Genomic DNA, 22,926 nt, shown 5'->3' with positions numbered 1-22,926 from the left:
GTCTTTGTACACCAAGTCATCAATTTTTCTCTCATGCCATAGGGAACTTGTGACCTCTCTTCCCCTGGTCAGTGCACTTAAGTATGTTTTACCCTTCTGTCAGTAACCTTTGTCACAACCTAATCTCTGCTCATCCGTCAGAGACACAGAGTTTCCCTGTTCAGAGTGTAGAACCATTTATGCCCCAGTCATCTGATTTTCAAGACACACCCAGTTTTACTTTATCTCAGAGTTCTCAGCAACTTCGTACTTTTTAGGGTCCTGCCTTCCATACGAGTCTCCCATAAACAGAAGACACATGATCATTTGTTTTTAATCATCAGTTGGTTTTTTAAATCATCACTTGGTTTATTTAATCAAGAGTTTAAAATACCCTGTACACATACGAATTGTGTCCTGCTTTCTCCCCTTTTTTCCTTTCTCACAGTCCTGCTGGTTTCTCTCCTTTAAGGTTCATGATGTGGTATCTACAGATATTAATTAGATTGTTTGGTATATGGTTCACTGATGGTAGTGGCTATGAAGTGGTATTTGATGCTGATGCATTAATATTAATGAATAAAATAGGATACTCACATCTGTTTTATTTCAGATAGGCATGTCACTTTAATATAATATGGCTTGGTTAAAATTGATGCCATATAAATTCATTGTAGCTTTAAATGGAAATATAGTAAAAATCATTGTAAAAAATAACTCAAGAAATATATGACAGTTTTTGCTGCTGTGAAATAATTTCTCAGTCTTTGGTTGGTTCAAGCAAATAAGATGAATTTACCTGATTTTTGCTGTATTTTACTTAAATTAATTTTGGTTGGGACCATCTTATATTCTTTTGCCATTTATTACCTTCATCTTTGTCTCTGTAACCTTTGGGGGAGAGCTATCCTATGGTTCTTGTATTTCTAGAAATCTGATTTTTAAAAAAAATTTCCCCCCTTCCAAACACATGTATCAAAATCACATGTTTATTGGCTCTGTTACTTGTAATAACCAGAGTTCATATGCTGAATTTCAGTGGTATGAAATTATGTGCAAATATGTTTCTAGAAACACTTGTGATATTTAAAAATACACATAAATGTCAAGACATTTCATTGAGAGATGTGAGAACAAGCTTCCAGGGCTCAGGTCACTGCTGGGCTCTGGGCGTGAATGTGAAGGCGCGGTGCGTGTGCTCAGACACTGCTGTTTGGGGAGAGGAGTTTGGGTGCGTGCATGCGTGTTTGGTGTGGAAGAGGTTTGTAGGAAATGTGTAAGCAGGCATATCAGATATTTTGATTATCATTGTTTATATTTATATATAAAATATAAATATATGTAAAAATAAAAACGTGTGTTGTGTGTTTGTGTGTGTGTGTGTATGTAAATAATCCCTGTAATACTAGGTTGTATTGTCTGGTAATATTACTGTATTATTACAGTATTACTGTATTGTATACACAGTATTACTGTATTATTACAGTAATATTATCACTGTAAAATGGGAAAGATTAAAAAAAATTTTTTTTAACATTTATTTATTATTGAGAGACAGACAGACACAGAGCACGAGCAGGGGAGGGGCTGAGAGATGGAGAGACACAGAATCTGAAGCAGGCTCTAGGCTCTGAGCCTGACAGAGCCTGACACGGGGCTCGAATTCACAAACTGCGAGATCATGACCCGAGCCAAAGTCGGACTCCCAACCGACTGAGCCACCCAGGTGCCCCTGGGAAAGATTTTTTTTAATCTCCATGTGATTCCTTTCCTTGTGACAGTTTGTATGTCCTTGTTTTTCTGTGTATTGTTACATTCAATGTGAAGGTGTATGTTTTATATGGCGTAAATAAATGACATATTTTAAAATGTGCCCTGGAGATAATTTGTCAGTTCACATAGAGTTAATTTAATTCATTTTAGCTAACTTAGAGTATTCAGAAGAATAGTGATAGAACCATTGTCTTCGAGTTGGTGTAGCTGTGTTGCAGCAAACATCTTTGCACTCATGCATGTTTTGCTGGCATAGATGCCCTCAAGTGGAATTACTGAGTGGAAAAATAGGGTGGGTTTACATACAGATAGATATTGTCAAATCACCCTTTGAAAAGTGTGCACTCACATCAGTGCATTTTGAGAGTCCCCATTTTCCCCATTCGCTGCCTACTTGACTCCCCCGGTATCTTAGATGTGAGATTTTTAAAGATAACAGCCTGAGAGCTCATTACCTGAGCATTTAGCACAGCTATTGCTTGTAAAAATCCTTTTGAAATAAAATAGTACTAATACTTGGGAAACTGTTCCTTTGTGCATTTGTTTGGGACATGTTTTAACTTTATTACAGGGTCATTCTATGTTTAAAGGTTACCGCAGAAGGGAAATTTATCATGTCCTTCAAGTTAATTTGCTATTGTGTACACTTTGTAATCAGGAAATAACATTTGGAGAAAATGCCTCATGTTGCAGTTTGACTTCCTTTTACTTGGCCTTTAGAGTGGACAAAGGACAAATTAGTATTCTCTGAAAATAATTTACATATTGACATTTGGTTTTTCATAGATTATCTAAGTTCTTCTTTACATTTTAACTTCACACAAGTTGCCCTGTGTAAGCTGTACTCCTGTTCTTTCTAATGACTGCTCCCAGGATCCCTCGGGAGATGGCAGGATCAGTGCTGCCTCTGGGTCTACCCTGCCTTCCATAGGAGTGGGATCATGGCACAGTGGGAAAGAGTTGTGAGGACTCAGATTTAAGCCTCAAAGTGATGTGATTTTTGAGCCAGTTAATGAACCTCTGGGAGGTTCTCTATGTACAAAATAGGATTGACAGCCCCCACCATGGGGATTTTTATAGAGTGGAAATACTGTGTATTAAATACCTGCACATAGAAGGTACTAGTAGCTAGTGAAGTGGTGGAATAGTAATAATTGGAAACATTTATGAGCATTGACCCCTTTGTAATGAAAAACAAACTCTTTTTGCCAAAGTATATGTGTCCTAGTAAAGTAGCTGATACTAGATAACATTTTATTAGTCCTCATTATTGTTTTAAAAAAGCCTGCCTCTATTTCTGGCCATATGGAGGATTAGAAATACTTAATGATAGACTTACATGTGCTGGGTAATATATTACACCACATATGCATATGTTGGTATGTATTATGTATTAAAACATATATAAACATAAATAAATAAATCTTTTTAATACATAGCCATGCTTATGAGAAAGTAAAGGAATTTTCCTGAGGTTGGGATTTGTTAATGCTGTAAACCTGATATGTGCCCTGAAATTATGTGCCACTTTCTGGTAGCCTAGACTGAGTTTGGATGGGCTCTGAACATGGGGCACAAGAGATAAAGGCTGAGGCCAGTGCAGTGTGGGCAGAGGGGAGACTCCGGGATAATTTAAGGACTCCCAAAGGGCAACATCCTCCTGGGGGGTGGGGGGGCTGTCAGAAAGAATTTTAACTAGAGGGCCACAGTCACACTGTTCTGGGGCCAGAATTCATACTATGTATGTGGCTTTAAAAAAAAAAAAAAAAGAATTTTAAAATGGATTGGTAGTGAACCCATCAGGAGAGAACAAACATCTGTGGAAGAACTCTTTTTAAACCAAGGCCTCTACAATTCCCCACAGATAGAGTTCCAAGGACACGAGCTCATAAGAATGAACATCCATAGAAGAAAACTATGAGAGTCAGGAGATAAGACAAACTACAGAAGCTCTCAAAGGCTGTGGATATTAGAATTACCATATGGAATATAAAATAAGTTTGTCTACTGTGTATAAATAAGAGATTGAGAATATAATGTAGGATAAAGAGTGGAAAATGACCATAGGTTTGAAAAAGAACCAAAGGGATCTTTTATAAATGATACATAGTAATGTAAATAAATAGACTGGTTAAGCACATTAGACACAGTGAAAGGGCTCAGAGCTGAAATGGAAGACAGACCAAGATTAAAAGTATAAAAGAAAGGTTAAGAGATACGGAGAGATAGGATGAAAATGTGTCACATGTTGAACCTGTTGAATCTCAGAAAAAGAGAAGAGCATGGAGGAGACTTAACAGTCAAAGAAAAGGTATGATGGCTGAACCCTGTTCAGCATTGGGTGAAGTATACAAATGAGAAGCCAACGAATACTAAATCAGATAAAGAAGAAGACATTCCTACTAGACACATGATCGTGAGACTGGAGAATAGTGGAGACTTCGGTGTGGAGGTGCTGGGGTCGGGGGGCAGTTTCAAAGGATGGGTAACCCAGAAGGGAATGGCAGACAGATAGCTTCTATTTTAATAGAGAAGTAGAAACCAGAAGATAGTCTAATGATACCCTCAAAGTAATGAGAAAAAAAGCATTAACCTACAGTTCTGTATTCAGGAAACCCATCATTCAACGTTGAATGCAAAGTAGACATTTCAAACTAAGAGAATAGCTAAAGATATAATTGGTTTGTGCCTTTTAACACTGGGGTGTGGGAGGAGGAAAATCTGAGGGAGGGCAAGGACATTGAGATGATTTAGGAGGTTGTGATTCAATTTCCTCATGAGCCCCAAAATACTTCGTAAATGCCATGTAAAAAATGAAGAAACGCTTTATGTGAGTTGCTTGCTTCTGATGACTGATACAGGTTGGATTTGGCTGTTTTTGCCTGTTTGCCAGTTGATAAGGCTGAGCATTTATGTAGATGTTGGAAAACTGAGTTGGAAGAATGATGGCTTGAGGAGGGGGAGCTGACAGACACAGTAGGGGTGGATGGCTATAAGGCTATGACTTTGGGATTCAGGCCAAGTTTAATGAGCTCTCCCAAGAGAGAGAAAATCTTAAGTTTGGCATTTGGAATAGAATCCCATTCACAGTAAGTTGTATTGTCAAGACTTGTCTACACGCTCAGTTTAATAGTCCATGCCTGAGCTAGTGAAAATAGCTGCATTTCAGAATATATATATATCTTTCTGTAAATTTTCTCTCTGAAAAGACTTTCTTAAGCTTTGATGGAAAGCTGGTGTAGTTATTTATCTGTGTACATTCATTGGAGGAATTATAATGAAGTCCGATGGTAGCCTAGGATTGGTGGAAATCTAAGAACAGGGTGGTGTTTGGAGGCCAGGACCAATATCTTAAACATTTCAGTGAGGTTACTATGATGAAAACATTCTGCATTTTCACTACATTTGAGATCTTATTTTATTTTTATTATTTTTTAAAGATTTTATGTTTAAGTAATCTCTACATGCCACATGGGGCTTGAACTCTCAATCCCGAGATCAAGGGTCTCGTGCTGTACTGATAAAATTATTTGTTCATTTGGGAGTTTCAGACATAAGACCTGTATCTCCGAGAGATTCCAGTAAAGAGATGTATATGGAATATGAAAATAATTTTATTTTTTGGTGTTTTATTCTGTTTTTAATGGTAATAAAAGTCAGTATTACCATGATCTATTTGATCACTTACTGTGGGTGAAGAAGACTTAGAGACTGAGGTCAAATAGAGTTCTTATTTGTGTCTTTTAATCCATTTGTTGAAGTCACAGGTTATTGTTTGGCTGATTCTATACTGAATAAAATGTCTGTTTATGCACTTAGAATAAAAAACCGAAACCATTTTGTTTTCAACTAACGAAATCTGAATGAATCAGAACTCTTTAAAACTATCACATACTTTTGAATTTATGACTTTGTAGCACAGTGTACAGTGAATACTCTGAACATGAAGTCTTTGTGAAACTTTGAACTTGCTTGGCTTTGAAAACATTTCTTTGATCGTGGTTGTGTTGGCTTGATAGGATTTGACAGTCCTTGAAATTGGCTTTTATTTACTTAGAGGCTCGTCAGTATAACTTACTGAAACATAAAATGTACAGAACTCTGCTCTAATTATCTGATTTAAAGTAAGGATTTGTATTGATCTGTTCTCTACAGCCAAATAGTAAGGCTAAAAGTAATTTATTTTTCTTGTTTTACATAGATTAAATTCACAATTATCAGATTTAATTACATAATTCTTAGCTGGTACAAGAAGTGAGAATATTCATTTTCTTAGAGATGTGTCTGATTATGAAAAAGACTATCATAATTCTTGGTAGATCATCGCCAATACAGGCTTAAGAAATCTCTCCTGCCCCCCACCCTTAGTTGCATACACAGATTGACATTCTGATGTTTTAAATTCTCTTCGCTGAATCCAGGGAACCAAATTCCTTTTGAATCAAGCAAGGTGTAATAAGTAAAATACTTAAAAGCCTGCCTTTCTTGGTTTTGTTCTTATTCTATGTAGGAAAACATCCTAATTATTTGCTTGATACATCTTTTGCATTTGCATGGAGTACTTTTACTTTGTCAGATGTGTGTGCTTGCCTTTTCTGCACCACTGGCCAGTACTATGTAAGCAGAACTTAGATCATGAATGTTAGTGAGATTTCCCCTTTTCAAAAAGTGCCATAAAATTAAGCTTTGCAAGCATTCTGTCATTTTTAGGTGGTAAATATTCACATGTTTATAGAATATAATATTGAAAGAGGATTCATCTGGTACAGGACTGTCAGTGTATAATTTTAAAATATATGTCAAACAAAAGCACTTTGGTGGGAATTCTAAGGCAAGATGTGTGCCTGTTTAAAATGCTAAAATGCCACTTTTAATTTTTTAAAAGTGATTTTATTTTTGAAAAGGTAGTCAACTTCTGAGTGTTCCAAAGGAGGTACTACTAGTACTCAAGGACAAACTCTGCAAGTAGAAAATAAAACTTAGATCATGGTCAGTTAAGTTTATATGTCATGAAGTCAGACCATTTATACTAGTTATGGCTTGTCAGGTATTAATTGAGAAATGTTTGTCTCTACCCTGGAAGTCTCAGTAATAAGACACCCCGTCCCTCAAGACTACAATGTTTCTGTCCTAACTGTCCCTTTTCCCCACTCATCTGATTTCTAAGGTGAGGGGAAAGAGATGTACTTATTATGGCATAAGATTTAGGATAGCATGACTGTTACCTGCCTCTAGGAAGGAAAATTGACATTTCTCTTCTTTCTCTTCTAGATTGTCTTTTTACTCGGGCCACTCTTCATTCTCCATGTACTGCATGCTGTTCGTGGCAGTAAGTACTCTGTTTATGGGGGATTATGTACCGCATACAATTCATGTGTTCAGCCTGGGTGTCCTCTCCTGTGTGGCCACCCCTGGCATCTCATCAGCTGTGCTCCATTGCTGGCCACAGTTGAGAGAATGGATGCCTGTGCTTCTGCCAAAGCCAGTTACAACTGTTCAGAAGTATTTTTGTCCTTCATTTAAAGGTAACAAATGGACACAATTAGGGAGCAGGTTGCAAATTGAGAACCTTCAGGACTGTAGGGAGCCTTCACTGTTGAAGTAGGTTTTTCCTGACAGCGGTAGAAACCTAATCATCAAATCTGTAAACCTGGTGCTAAGAATTGGTTGATGTGTGCCCTCACTTTGGGACATATTTCCTGGAACGTAGCAACACCTTCTGTGTAATCACAGCAGGTCACTGATCTGAAATACCAGGCCAAGGTGACCACTGCTGTGATAACCTTACCCTAACTGGGAGCCCTGGCCCCCTGTGCTTGGCAGGAGGGTGCGGCAGCCTGGCCTCTTTCCTCCTGGCGGCTGCTGGGTTTAGGAGTTGAGTTTTGATTAGCTGATGTGATGGCAGTTGTTGCTTCTTTTTGAGTACGTTTTATTTTCCTTTCACCTTCTGAAGTATTTCATTGATGGCTTTCCACAGGACTAGAAAGGTTTCGGCTTCTGGGAGAGGCAGTTGCTGCTTCAGGAGCTTTTCATGTGTACGGTTTTCAGGTCCACTTCTAATTGCTAGTCCAGAAAGCAGCATGGCCATTTGCACCTGCAGTATACAAAGCTGACGGTGAAGAGTTAGAAAATATTTGCATCTACATTCTTCATATCTATAGACAAATGTGTATCCAGAGTATCTTTAGGAAGACCCAGCTTTAGGGCATATACAAGGAATATGTATGTATGTATGATTTGAGAGAGAGAGAGAGCAGGAGCAGGGGAGAGTGGCAGAGGGAGAGAGAAAGAATCTTAAGTAGGGCTCAATCCCACTACCCTGGGATCATAACTGGAGCTGAAATCAAGAGTTGGGCTCTCAACAGACTGAGCAACCCAGGTGCCCCTACAAGGAGTCTTTAAAGGTCAATTCAGTTGACTTATTTTTTATAATGTTCCCAGTTTCCGTCTGTCTCTGTCTCTTTCTCTCTTTATATAAAGTTAAGAACAAATTTCCAATAAATTCCAACAAAGTTCCAACAAATTTTCAACAAAATTTGTTAGAAAAACTCTTAAGAGAGGGGGAGAAGATCTTCACCCTAAAGGATCAGCTGTAACTTTTAATCTTATGAATGGACTTTTATATAGTTGTGTTCTATGTAAATTTTTTCTCCCCCTTGGTCACATTAAGTGCTATAGAAGTATTTAATGCTTACATGTAAGTCCATGATATGTAATATTAAGACTAGACTGCTGGGAGTTAATTTGGTCTCATTTAGAGAGATTTTAAAATCAATTTTTACCAGAATCCTGCTTTTATTGGAAAAACCAAATTTGAAAAGTCAAAAGAATATAAAAATTACAGATGTGTGTGTTATATAAAATTCAAACCCACAATTTCACAACCATTTCAGTAGAACTAATTTTGGCTTCTTCAGCATTTCTGGATTTTAAGTCTTTTGTCTTAGGTTAATTTAATTTTGTGAGGAAGCAACAGGGTACTAATTCAGCAGAATTTAGGGCTTCTTTTTGAAAACACACACCCAAATGTTTCTGAAAACGTGCCATGAGGAATGTGACTTATTTGAAGGGAGTAACAAGAAGTACTATTCCAATATCCTCTGTTCATTTATCTTACTAGGAAAAGTTAGCATTCTTTCTAAAAGGAGCCACTGTATATTTTTCTTTTTAAATAGGGCATAGAGACAGGGGGCGATGAAGGCTAGAGCCATTAGTAGCCTGAGAAATCTTCCCAAAGCACAAGTTTGTGACTACACTGATGGCTTTTGAACGTTTGGATGTGATTTGTATGGCCACAGCCGACCTCACCAGGGTAGGTTTTGAGCTTTGTTAGGTCCTTCATCTGCATGTATCAGTATCTTTTCAGGGCTTAAGGAGAGAGACTTAATAATTTGCACCTGGGTGCTCCAGTTGGTTGGGCCCCCCACTCTTGATTTCAGCTCAGGTCACAATCTCAGGGTTGGTGGGTTCGAACAGTGCAGTTCGTTGTGGGTTCTGACTGTGCAGAGCCTTCTTGGGATTCTCTCTCTCTCCCCCTTTCTGCTTCCCCCTCTCAAAAATAAGTGAACTTAGAAAATTAAAAAAAGATTAAATAAAAACTTGAAAAAATAAATACTAAAGAAATAAATAAATTTAAACTAAATAAATAAAATGTAAAAAATAAAAAGAAAAAAAGAATCTGAGGTTGATACAGATGATTTGCATTGATACTACTTTAATTGTTGACTCTAGTAATCCTCATGAAGTAGAAGAGGGATGGTTGCCACCCTTTTTATAAATGGAGAAGTAGGGGCCTTGGGAGGCTATTAAGGTCTGTAAGCTCTCTACTGGTCTCTTATTTATCAGGTTCCCTTGCTTTGCTGATTCTCTGCTTGATCTTAACCCTAGTCCAATTATTTTGAAGGTCAGGTGATGACATACAACTTTTACCACCTGTTTTTAATTGTAAAGTATATTCTTAGATGTATCAGCGTCCATATCCTATAGTTTACTGTTCATCTTTGCTCCTTTGACCCTTCTCAAAATAGATGTATATTCAGTCAGATATAAACTTTTACTGAGGGCTCTTCTGTAAAATATAAAACTAATGTACAGAAGACAAAATGATTATTTAGAGGGCCTCAGTGGTAAGCCTGCTCTGTGGACACCCAGGAGCATATGAGGAGGCAAGTTAGGGCTATAAGCAGAGGGAAAATTACCGACACTGTAGTTTAATAATTGGGTATGAGCTATTAGATATAAAGTTATAATGAAAAGTTCCAATAAATATGTTTCTCAGAGACCAAGGCCTTTCTGGAGAAGAAAGTTGGCCAGAGCAGTCGTGCACTGCATTTCACTGACTCTAAGCAGTGGAAATATTTACTTGATGTGGATGTAGGCCCAAGCTTTTATTTCAGCCCCTGAACACACAGATGGCTCCCGCTTTCCAGCTTTCACATTTATATACAACATTTAACCACTCCACCTCCTCTGCCAATTCCTTAGGCAATGACTCATCTTGTTTCCCTAGGCATCTTGGCATCATGGGCCAGTCCCAGATTTGGGTGGAGATGTACAGTCATTTAAATTCTGAGGATGGCTTTTGATAGTCAAAATTTGTAAGGAAATCCTGACACCCAGAAATTAACTTCTACTTGAAGAAGTATCTTAAGAGAAGATATTCCTGACCATTGTTGTTCACCTCTGGCAGGCAGCCCAGCCCTGCACTTCACACAAGTGCCAGACAGTCAGCACCCATGAAAACCACCTAGGCTGGCAGGAGCATATGGCCTGGCTTCTTTGCACATAGCTAGTTTCTGTGCTTAGTGATGTCTGTTGAACTAGGCTGAATGCCAAAGATTCCAAATTTACTTGACTGTCCAGGAAAGAACCATGTTATGAGACTGTTCTTTTTTCAGTCCATATATATAAATGGAATGTATTGGAATATACTAAAGGAATGCACTAAAAAATTCTCCCAGCACTGTACTATTGAGCCTGAAATCTCAGATTGTTTATGTCACTGTCTTTTATGAAATTCCTGTATAAATTACCATAGTGGGGGCCCAAGTACCTTAGTGTCGGTGCTTCAGCTAGACCCCTTCCCTGCCACAGAAAGGCTTGTGTCTGGGTCTCACCACCCCCACCGCTGTGTTTGGATAGTGTTGCCCACTTGTCTGAATCTGGCTCTTTGATTTCCTTAAGATTTGTACAACCCCTTACCTCTCACTCACCATGTATTACCTAGTGGTATTTCATGAAGATGTTTTCCAAGTTGTGAATTAATGCTGAGCATTGGGCAAGTGAACAGAGCCCAGGAACTACATGGATCTTAATTGTAACATGGGATTCTACATCTAAATTTAGGAACTCTGTGAATCCTAAAGATGGTGAAATTGAAGCCTAGAGAAGACTAAACAGAGGTCAGTCTTAGGGTGTTCTCCTGGCCAGTTCTGTCATCAAATGTAGGTGGAACAATATATTGCCTGGCTTAGGCTTAGAAGCTGTATTTCAAATAAGTAGAGCAAGGAATATCTCTTTGTGTTGAACATGCTGCTGTTGGTCTAGTCCAGGAGTCGGCAGAAGATTTCAATAAGAGGTCAGATCATAGTTAGGCTTTGTGGGCCACATGCAGTCTCAGTTGCATATTCTTCTTTTAAAAAGTCCTTTAAAATGGGGAAACTATTCTTTAAAAATGTTCAGTTGTTTATGTAGAGAACATGATCACAAGTGGGGGAGGGACAGAGAGCGAAAGAGACAATTGCCAGCAGGCTCTGCATTCTCGCTGCTGCGGGGCTCGATCCTGAGATTCGGGAGATCACGACCTGAACCAAAATCAGAAGTCAGATGCTCAACCTAGTGAGCCACCCAGGCACCCCGAATGTGAAAACCATTCATAGCTTGCAAGCTGGCCCACCGACTCTACTTTAAAATTGAAAAAAGGAAAAAAAAAATAGCCCTCTCATTTTAAGAAAAGGTTAAGAAACTCTTGTGAGACAACAGCATTTGCAGTTAAGTGTTACAGGATCAAAGAAAGGCAAAATAAATCCGCTTCAAAAAATATTTTGATTAGCAATCAGATTTTAAAATAGCAATCTGTTTTAATAGAATAGTTTAATAGAAGCTAATATTTTTTTTAGAAATTTTAGGCAAAAAAAGGCTATATTCTACCCTTTGGGGATAATAAAATAATCAAAGAATACCAAAGTTGTGTCAACAGACATTGAATTTCCTTATTCAAAAAAGATGTATATATAATAATTTTTACAAAAAAAAAAAGAAAAAAGAAAAACGTGTACCTTCTAATTTTGTTCCATTGTGGCCCTGTACATTGAAAACTCCTATTTATTTTGACCAGGTCTTCATGCGCTCTATAAAACCATCATGAGGCTCTTCATAGAGATTCAGTGTTGGGTTCTCTCTGGATTAGGAGGAAGGCCTCTCTGGACTTGTCAGGGAAGCATTTGCTGCCTGAATGGTAGAGTGTCTTCCTACAATCCTCTCTGGGTTTGACTATCTGGTTATATTGAGCATATCGATTCCTCTGTCCTTGTTGCCTTAAGGAATAAGAAATTGCCTTTATGAGTCTCTAGTAAGATCTCCACTAAGAAGCTCTTATTTCTTTTAAAAAATACTGGGCATAGTAACTTATTTCCATCCCATGTTCAATAGGTTTTTTGTTAAGAGTGGACACTTTATTTTTTAATTTTTTTATTTCTTAAAATTTACATCCAAATTAGCATCATTAGTGCAAAAATGATTTCAGGAGTAGATCCCTTAGTGCCCCTTACCCCTTTAGCCCATCCCCCCTCCCACAACCCCTCCTGTAACCCTCAGTTTATTCTCCGTATTTATAAGTCTCGTCTGTTTTGTCCCCTTCCGTTTTTATATTATTTTTGTTTCCCTTCCCTTATGTTCATCTGTTTTATCTTAAAGTCCACGTATGAGTGAAGTCATATGATTTTTGTCTTTCTCTAATTTCACTTAGCATGATACCCTCTAGTTCCATCCACATAGCTGCAAATGGCAAGATTTCATTCTTTTTGATTGCCGAGTAATAAGAGAGGACACTTAAAAAAAAAAAAAGATGCTGGACATTTAACCCTACATACTGGCCTATGTACAATCAGTGGTTGTACCTGATGTGCTCTAACACAGTGTGGTCAGGTTCAAATAATAGTTCCCCTGCTGCAGACAGGGAGGAATAGAGATAGGCCTCACTGGTTTCCTTTTGAGCCCTGAGGTTGATTTCCCTTCCAAGTCCTCCTGTGGTATATAGGTCTATCCTGCCTTTTTCAATAGATGAAAATGGGGGCAGGGAGCAGTGCAAAGGTTAGTTAAGTGTAGGATAGATCTTTGCTTTTCCTATTAGTACTTCTTTATGCTGTTTGTGCCTTATGGAAACCCACATGCCTCCTGCCTTTTCCTCGATGTGACAGCAGGGGTGACCCTAGTGGTAGGCTCAGGTGTTCCTTCAACAAACACGACTGTTGTCTTTGCTTCTGGGGAGTACTTACTTCTGTGACCAACTATACCAGCTGCAGGTTATGTCTTGCAGGTAGAAAAGATTTGGCCTTTTCTACCCTTTCTCATATTTCTAGTAGTGAACTTTCCACTTTGGAGCTTCCTTCACCAGAAAGTTGGATGTTTAGGATCAGGAGGGATCCAGAGGCTTAGAATCTCTCTCATTCCGCAGGACTCCATCTCCCACCAGCTGACCGAAATACTCATTGGCCAGGTGAGGCCAAACTGCACCACTCTCAGAGAAGAATCAGAATGGGCCAGAGGAGACTGAAGGAGATGGTAGATAACTATTTGGCTTATGGTAGAGGCTCACACCTTATAGTGTATGTAGAAAGAAGTCATGGAAGTAAATCCTGTGCTTAGTGCCAGACTTCTCTTTCAATGGACATTTAATGGACTCTTTCAATGTCCACTTCAGTGGACATTTAATATGTTTGTTTTCATGGGTTTTATTTTTTTTAAGTTTTTTCTTGCTATTTGAACCCAGGTGTATAAACATGGTTTTCCTTTTCAAATTGAAACTTACCTATTTAAAAAGTGAAATTTCATCATTTGAGTCAGAATCCAAATTAAAACAAAATGAGATTTTGGTTAAACACACAGGAGTGGCTGGTAATTGGTTTTTTTATCTTTTGGTTGTATGTAAGCAACTGACTCATTTCGATCTCCCAGAGAAAAAAAAGGTTGATAGTAAAGACATAACACAGTCCAGAACTAGCCTCCCACCAGGAACGGAACTGAACTTGCTCAGTTTCACTGGTCGCCTGGCTTTTCAGTGTGGCTGCCATTCTGATCCATTTACTCACTGGCTTGCTGTCATTGCTGAACCATAGCTTTTACATCCTTATAAGCTGAGTTTGCAAGTAGCCTATCCTGTATCCCTTTAGGTATCCTTTCTACACTTCTAACAAAAAAGAGAACCCTTTCATCCTTCCAGTGTAAATTCCAGAGGGAGAATACAGTGCAGCAGATGTCTGGGTCAGGCGTGTCATGGGTCATCTTCAGTGTCCTCTCAAAAGTAAAGGCAGAGCTGTGTGGTTCAAATGGGGCTTCCCCTTCCCCCTTCAACTGTGTTGTGGGAAGACAGTGCCCCCGCCCCCCCGCCCCGGAGGGGAATTTGTAAGATTGCCACAGAGTCTGTCAGGACTGTACACAATGTTGGATTAGATTTCTGTAGTTCTTCTGAGTTTTACAAGATAAGGAACGGACTTCCTTCCACCAATGTGTGTGTGTGTTGTTTAAATGTTGATTTTGAGCAGGGAATGGGCAGAGAGAGGGAGACAGAGAATCCCATGCAGGGCTTGAACTCATGAACTGTGAGATCATGACCTGAGCTGAAACAGAGTTGGATGCTTAACAAACTGAGCCAGACAGGCGACCTTGAATGTGTTTTAGTGCCTATATGATTGGCATATGCATGTGTGGGGACGGGGGGTAAGAATGGAGTTTGCAAAGGCAGGGACTTATAGAGCCTTCTTATTGTCAGATGTGGCATTAATCCATGAGCTCTGTCCCTATATCTAGGACTAGTAGAACAGTGGTGAGAGCTTCAGACATTGTTTCTCTAAGGCAGTTAGGAACATATTCTTTCCTTGACAGAAACTTTTTAAAGGAGCATATGCTGTTCTCTTTCCTCTTAAAGGACAAGCAACAGAATAAAAGGTTATAAACCCACAAAGTCAAAGAATGCAAAAGGAAACAATAGCCAATAGGTAATGATTTTGGGAAGCAGTTAGATGAGTGGTAGAACTCAAATGTCTAGTGCCTTCAGAGGGTAGGAGCTTAAGAGATCTGTACTGCAGAACCTGAGAAAGGCTTTGGACATGGAGCCACCAGGAAGATATGGTGAAGCTGCCTGGCAACATGGGTGGGGAGTTGTCAAAGTCTAGACTTGGCAAGTGATCCAAAGTCTAAGAAACTCAGTATTTACCCCTGGAGGTCTACTGAAATGGAAGATTTTTCATGGAGATGAACAGGGCTATAGGTTAAGTGATGCCTGACCTTCCCAGAGCTCCCTTGAGTATCTTGGACTCAGGGAAACACACAGCAGGCAAATACAAAGCACACTCAATTAGCCAACCTCACCCAGAGCTATGACCACTGTTCTGACCACAGCCTGCATACATGCCACAGCCATTAGTCATCAGAGGAGCCAGAGCCTAGAGGGAGGGCAAAGTTAGGTATATAACCACAATGGGGCGGGGGAAGGATTCCTAGTACCCCCTTAGGATGAAGTAATCTTTGGATCCCCAGAGATGGGGGTAACACCTATACTGGGGTAGATCTGTAAGGGGAAAACTTAAAGGGGTATAGGTTTCATCTGAAGTATATTGAACCTTGTGTTAAAGTCAGGGTCTTTGGAAGGAAAATATTGTTTGAAGATTTTAGAATCCTAAGTGAGGAAGGACCTTCAGCGTCCTGAGTTTACTTTGAGCTGAAAGCACAACATAGGAGTAAGTGGAAGTTCCATTTTAGAGTTGGTATTGTTTTTTCTTGCTATGTCCTTAGCAGAGACAGGTGCAAGTCTCCCTAAGATACACTCATAGAAGGATTTATAACTCATAGGTATATGTTTTTAGTCTGCAGAACCGATGCCTTTAACAATTATATGAAAAGGCAGAGGCAACTAAATAACCAGAATAGAGACAGCTGCGCTTTTAGGCAGTAATATCCAAACCTGGCTTCAGCCTCACTCAAGGTACTGTTATCCTGAAAATGAAAAAAAAAATTCCAATTAAGGTAGAACTAGTGAGGGGACTCTAACTGGCATGTTTGTGTCGCCAAATTGGCTTCAGCTGCCAGATGCAAACTTTGATTCAACCAGAACCGACTTTCTTCTCAACTCCAGAATGTTGAGACAAGCCTCTTACTATTTATGTTTTTATAGCTTCAACAACAAACAAAAAAGGAAAGGAGGGGCTCTGCAGAAAGCCAGTAGGACTTTAAACCAGCTAATGAGTGCAATTCAGTTGAACAACTCATGTTCTTTTACAACCATGTTGTACAACCATGTAAAAAACTTGATAAAATTAGATAACCTCTGAGTCTTTGCCAGCTGCTGAGAACCGAATGCTCACAGCAGTGGTCAAAGAGCTGGGAATGGATTGTGTATCTATTTCAAATAGGCAGTGCCAATGCACACAGCCAACATACATTGTTTTCTGAGGAATGCATTTGATTAAGTGTATGAATCACAAATTATCAAACAGAATTTTTGAAATATACTTTGAAGGCATATTCTTACTAGATAGAAATAAGGCAAAAGTTTTTTTTCAAAAAAAGAGACCAGATTTGCTTAAAGGGGGTCAAGTCTTTAGGGATGCACCCAAAGTCAAAGGCAGGCTGACAGAGAAGAGGGGAAATTCTCACCTGATTGGTGTAAAGTCATGGAACTAAAAGGGTGTATAGGTGCTAATCAGAAAATGTATTTCATTGTTGGATCAGAGAACCTGTACTTATTTAGGCAGATTACTGTATTATAAATACAGATTATTTATTCTTCGTTATCCTTTAAAGTAATCTGAGGATTGTGGAACTGTCAAGTAAACTGTTTGAATGAATTAAACTTAGTCCCTAGATAAACAGGGCAGAAAACTTAGTAGGTTGGCCCAGAATAAGGACAACCTTGTGTTCAGAATGCTAGCAGTTTATCCCAAGACTTGGAACTAATGATAACAGTTGCCTCTTAATCAGAATTATAACACAAAACACAGGAAGAGGCGCTGTCAACAATTGTCTTTTTTACAATTTCAAAAGTAGTCTAGATATAGTAATAAACTCTTCTAAAAGTCAAGTTTCTTGGGCAATCACTTTTTGTTTTGCTTTTTTAAAAACAAACTTTTTAAATGTTTATTTTTGAGAGAGAGAGACAGAGCGTGAATGGGGGAGGGGCACAGAGAGGGAGACACAGAATCCAAAGCAGGCTCCAGGCTCTGAGCTGTCAGCACAAAGCCTGATGGGGGCCTGAACTCATGAACCACGAGATCATGACCTGAGCTGAAGTCAGACTTAACAGACTGAGCCACCCAGGCGCCCCTGTTTTGGTTTTTAAAAAGATTAACTTTTCAGGTATTAATGAGCATGAGAATGCTTGCCTAAAGCCCTATTCCATATATAATTTATACTCTGATTATTCAGTGGTTATTAATGGTAATGACTATTAACATTTAATGACTATTAATCATTTCAAACACCAACACTTTAGGGGTGTAGTGATACTAAAGTTTCTAGTTGGTATGTTAAACTCTTTATTCTTATCTTTTGTATTAGCTTTACCTTCAAGCCAGGATGAAGGGAGACTGGGCAAGACTCTTACGCCCCACACTGCAATTTGGTCTTGTTGCTGTATCCATTTATGTGGGTCTTTCTCGAGTTTCTGACTACAAGCACCATTGGAGTGATGTACTAACTGGACTCATTCAAGGAGCTCTGGTGGCAATATTAGTTGTAAGTATACAGGACGGCACCCTATATGTTGATACTGATAAACACTGGGATAAATAAGTAGAAAACATGTGCTATTGAAAAAAACTATACAAAGGAAGATACTGTGGCTTAGTAATTTTTACTGAGTAAGAACACCGATGTTACTAAGTCATGTTAGGACGGACAGCAGATAATAAACTATGCTGCTTTTCCTAAAAGTTATAAAAACTTACTACTACATGTAGTTTTGTAAAAGGCTATGCCTACAGCGTTTTGGGTTTTTTTTGTATGAACTGAAGAATACCTTAAGTGCTAACAGAGTAAAGCTGTACTTAAGACCTAACTAAGCAACTCCGAATTTTAGAAGAATTTCCTTTAACATTAAAACTTCCTGTTGGTCACTAATTTTCTGTACCCTTTAACATATGCCTTTTGTTTATATTTATTTTTTGCAAACTGTTACAACTATGCATATGGTTTTTAAAATTAAATTACATCATTAAATACTTTTGTCCCATTCTAAGTAGAATTTGTTCTCTATAGGTAGTGTATGTATCAGATTTCTTCAGGGAGAGAAATTCTCCTTTTAAAGAAAGGAAAGAGGAGGACTCTCATACAACTCTGCATGAAACACCAACCGCAAGCAATCACTATAGGAACAATCACCAACCTTGAAGGTAGCAGAGTGCTCAGATGAAGCTGGCCCGCTTTCTAAAGGAAAATGATTGCAACCAGAAGGCAAGAGGATGCGTTTTCTTCATGGTGTACAAGCCTTTAAGGGACTGCTGCTGCTATACCTCTTGGATGCCCACTTTACCTGTGTGTATATAGTTCCCTTTAACACAGTGGTTATCTAATAGCTCTGAATTCATTTAAAAAACTTTAAGCCTTTCACTAAAACAATGCCCACCTGTACATTTTTTTATTAAAAAAATGTAATGCTTATGTACAAATGTGTATGTAATGTATGCTCTCTTAGCATGATGCCTGATTTAAACATAATATGTATTAAAATGTTTGAACGACTGCCTTGAGATGAGAGAACCAAATCAATACTTGTGTAAGCATTTGTATGTAGTCAGCTGTAATCAGGTGGTGAAAACTTTAAAATCCCACATTCATTTCGCTGGCTCTTTTTACAAGTAGAGGCTGGCAGCAAATACAATATCTCTCTTGATTTTGGTGATTCCTACAAGAAAAGGAAATAAGATTTAAAATTTTAAGACCACAAAGATCATGATTCCCCTCTGGTGCGGTTTTAACACAACAATCCTGATGGTACAAGACCTTGTTGGTCTAAAAGATACCTGGAAGAGTCCACAGCCACCTCTGAGAGGGGGGAAACATAAAAACTTAGGCTAGACTCTGAAATGCCCAGTAGGTCTCCGTGTGTGTATGTAGGGGGTGGGAGTGGTTCAAATTATTCACAAAGACTTATTACTGAGGAAAGGACTAAACTGTCAAAAGAAGTTATTGGCCCAAAAGCGTGTACTTTCAGCCTACGTCAGGAGATCCTGTATTTTCACTTACCATGTGAAATTCTTTCTGCGCGAAGACAGGACAAATCTTATTATCTAAAAATGTTTAGGGGCGCCTGGGTGGTTCACAGTGAGTTAAGCATGTGACTTCAGCTCAGGTCATGATCTCATGGTTCATGGGTTTGAGCCCTGCTTCGGGCTCTGTGCAACAGCTCAGAGCCTGGAGCCTGCTTCAGATTCTGTGTCTCCCTCTCTCTGCCCCTCCCCTGCTTGCACTCTCTCTCTCAAAATAAAACATAAACATTAAAAAAAAAATAAAAAGTTTATATAACGAGACTTAAACTCGGGTTGATGAAATAGGTCTGCCCCATCGAGCATAAGGAAACATAACTCAGTTTCTGAACACCTCGTCTCAGGACACTGGTTGTGTCAGATGGAACAAACTGTAAACATGTTAGACCCACCGCCCACCTCTGTCACTACCACCTCAGACTGGCTATCCTTCCATGATCTGGTCTTCCTGCTTCCACCTTGCTCATCTACAGACTGGCCTACAATGCAACAGCAAGAATTGCTCTGAAACCCAAGCCAGTGCACAGCACTCTTGTGTTCAAAACTTCCAATAATCATTTCAGGAAAAAGGCCGGGGCCTAGGGGTTAAAATGATAATTTCTTTTCTCCTTCATACTATTCTACTCACTGCTCACTCTGCTTTAGCCACACTGGCCTTGTGCTGCTGCTTAAGTCTATCAAGCATAGACTCCTGAGTGGGCCTTAATGCCACCTCCTGAGTAGGGCCCCCAGGCATCTCATCTATCTCTCAATTCCTATTGTCTCTTCCTCTTTTTCTTCTGTAGACTTATAACCACCTGAAATATTTTAAGTGCTAACTTATTTTACATCTCCCCACACCAGAATGTAAGCTTCATGAAGGCAGGGATTTGTGGGTTTTTTGGTTCACTGCTGTATCCCCTAGTGCTTAAAACAATGCCTGGCACACAGTACTCAATAAAAAAATCTTACAAATGATTATACATAAAATCCCAAAACTTCTTCCCATACACTCTAAAAGTTTCTTTAAACACTACTAGATAGCCCTCCATGGCATTCCATTGGAAAGCATCTGAAAAAGTCTTCCTACATTGTGGTCAAGAACTCAGGTCTCACAGGATTTGCCTTAATTATTAGAAAAAGCTTATAGACTGGATACTGACCTTCTGCAAATTTGTTTTCCAGCTCAGTATTTCCAATGGCTTTTGCTGCTTGACACATCTGTCTAAGCAGTTCTTCCAGGCGCCTCATACAACGAATTATGCTGCCTATAAAGAAAAGGAAACAAATTACTTATAAAATGGAAATAACCAAAACAGTAGAACTTTTGTTAACAGGCAAGATAGGAGAACATGGGATGATTAACTAACAGTACTTTGAGGGACTTCCCATCCAGTAAATCAGGTAGCAAACTTCATTGGCTGCCTGGTAGGCACTAGGAAGGATATAAAAAGTTAAATTTCCCATTCTTGACTAATGCTAGAGAGTCATGGACTTATAATGGGTTGACATTTGCTCTTATTTAGAAATAAACAAAATGCTCTGGGAGCAGGGGAGAGAGCAACTTTGGGTGAAGGCCAGCAAAGACAACATATAACCAGGGTCTATTAAGAATGAGGAGGTCTCTGTCACAGAGTAACAAGGGATGACCACTGAGGCAATGCAGAGAAGTCTGACAAACTGCAGCTACTCAAGGAAGCGGAGTGTGGCCTACTAGGGATCTGGATACCATCCTGTGAAGAGAATGCAGAGATTTTTTTTTTTTAAGTTTATTAGGACAAGCAGGGGACGGTCAGAGGAGGAGAGACAGAATCCCAAGCAGGCTCTGCACCATCAGTGCAGAGCCCTAAGTGGGCCTCGAACTCACAAACTGCGAGATCATGCCCTGGGCCGAGATCAAGTGTCAACTGCAGAGAATGCAGAGATTTTTATGTGGGGGAGTAATAAGAGGATCAGACTTGTCATTTCAGAGGTGCATCCATTCTTCCTGACCTTAAACAGACTTTCATCAGTGCTTTCTTCACACAGTGTGCCTCAAGGGAACACAAAAGAGGAGATAAGCCTCCTTCCATTGTATTTGACTCCCTGAGACAACTGTTTGTATTAAAGCTGAAGCTGTAAACATCATTTCACATCTGTCTCACTTCAGCAAGAAGGGGCCTGGGATCCTTTCTCAAAGAGCTATGTGCTCAAGTTTACAACTCTTGGGAGTTTACTTTTAATGTCTGATATACATTAGGAATACCTGTCTGACATGCCAGCTAGTAACTCTTAAGCCCTTACTTCTATTCCTTGTAACACTGAAATAATTCATCAGCATTAATCAAGTTCTTGAAATATACTCACTGTTCGGGGCTGAGTTTTCCTTTTTTTTTTTCCTCCCCTGAAGCCACCTATGGGCCAGAGCAATGAAAATACAACAATGCTATTGCACATTCTGTGAGTTTTGTTGGGATGACATTGGTAATGAAGAGGACCAGCACACAGGTTACTTTAAAGACAACTGGGGATAATACCCTTCCATCTCTTATATACAGGATGTTCATAACTTTAGACTTGGTTCAAAGGACTGAGCTGACGCACCAGCTCAGAGCAAAGAAGAGCAAAGACTTGATGGAGACCTGGGTTCTAGCCCAGATTCTGCCACTAAGTAATTAACTCTGTGATGTAGGCCCTTACCCTACTCTCATTTCTAAGGTATGTACAACGATAGTAAATGCTATTTAAAGAAAGGGCTCGCTCTACCTAATTCTGGATGGTATCACTTGAGATAAGAGATACATAAATTCTTTGACATGGGCAAAACCGTAAAGGAATATAATGTCATGATATAACTCTTTACCAAAATATCCAAAGTCCATAGCCTTTTTCACCCTTCTCTCATTAAAAGGTTTATGGAGTTCTGGGGGGAAAAAAAACTCCACCTCTCAAGTACACCCTATTTCTACTACACAATTCTGTCAAAGCTATTTAGCACCTAGCAAGGTACTTTATTAGATTCTGAACACTTATTCTGTGGCAAGTCTGTAGTGTGTATTTTATGTAAATCACCTTGTTTGACATTTACAATTCCACGAGACAAGCACTGTCATTATCCTCATTTTCCAAAGAAGGAAAAGGGGAGAAAAAAGTTACAGACATAACGTGAACAAGGTCAGAGCTAGGAATAAATGATGGAGAAATTATGTCAAAGATCATAGAAGTGAGATGTTTTCTAAATTTTCTCAATGTGTATTACTTTAGAAAATTTCTATTTATAATATAGTTTACACATTTAAAATAATTAAAAAATAAATATTTTATAAGTTTCTTAGGCCTTACTGTAAAGCTCTTCACTTGTGTAAAAACCTTCATTGCCAGGTAGTACCAAAGAATTTACCATTAATGAGTTTCTAGAAACAGTAAGTGGTAAAAACCGGCAAGTAGGATCTAGTCAGATAAATGGGTGTTTTCTGATTTTGGCAATCAGAAAGTCACTGGTGATTTGTAGTAATTTCAACAAAATGAGACAACACATGTCCCCAACAGAGCGGGGGAGCAGACGCTTGACACCCTATGTCCACTGTCTCTGGAAGTGTACAGACCAGGGATTACATTTCGTCTATGCCATTTACTATGTGAGGGACTATATTATAAGCAAGTGAGGAGTGACTTCTTGTGGGTGGTAAAAATATTCTAAAAATAGATCGTGATAATGGTTGTACAGCTTTGAATACAT

At 39.0% G+C, this 22,926-nt stretch overlaps 2 protein-coding genes across 5 annotated transcripts in view; one reads left to right on the top strand and one right to left on the bottom strand.

Moving 5' to 3' along the window:
* PLPP1 (phospholipid phosphatase 1) overlaps positions 1 to 18,713 on the top strand; it is an 89,415-nt gene extending 70,702 nt beyond the window's left edge. For all 3 annotated transcript variants that reach the window (XM_042938919.1, XM_042938910.1, XM_042938928.1), the window contains exons 4-6: positions 7,024 to 7,081; positions 17,524 to 17,700; positions 18,223 to 18,713. In XM_042938919.1, the coding sequence (XP_042794853.1) occupies positions 7,024 to 7,081; positions 17,524 to 17,700; positions 18,223 to 18,354 (367 nt within the window). In that variant the 3' untranslated portion in view covers positions 18,355 to 18,713. The remainder of the gene's footprint in view (positions 1 to 7,023; positions 7,082 to 17,523; positions 17,701 to 18,222) is intronic.
* The window catches only part of MTREX (Mtr4 exosome RNA helicase), a 107,084-nt gene continuing 101,960 nt past the window's right edge, over positions 17,803 to 22,926 (bottom strand). For both annotated transcript variants that reach the window (XM_042938861.1, XM_042938871.1), the window contains exons 26-27: positions 20,372 to 20,476; positions 17,803 to 18,868 (exon numbers count right to left, since the gene is read on the bottom strand). In XM_042938861.1, the coding sequence (XP_042794795.1) occupies positions 18,816 to 18,868; positions 20,372 to 20,476 (158 nt within the window). In that variant the 3' untranslated portion in view covers positions 17,803 to 18,815. The remainder of the gene's footprint in view (positions 18,869 to 20,371; positions 20,477 to 22,926) is intronic.

The sequence above is a fragment of the Panthera leo genome, chromosome A1 (assembly GCF_018350215.1).
Source record: "Panthera leo isolate Ple1 chromosome A1, P.leo_Ple1_pat1.1, whole genome shotgun sequence".
Lineage (NCBI taxonomy): Eukaryota > Metazoa > Chordata > Mammalia > Carnivora > Felidae > Panthera > Panthera leo.
This window is presented reverse-complemented; position numbering and strand designations above follow the sequence as displayed.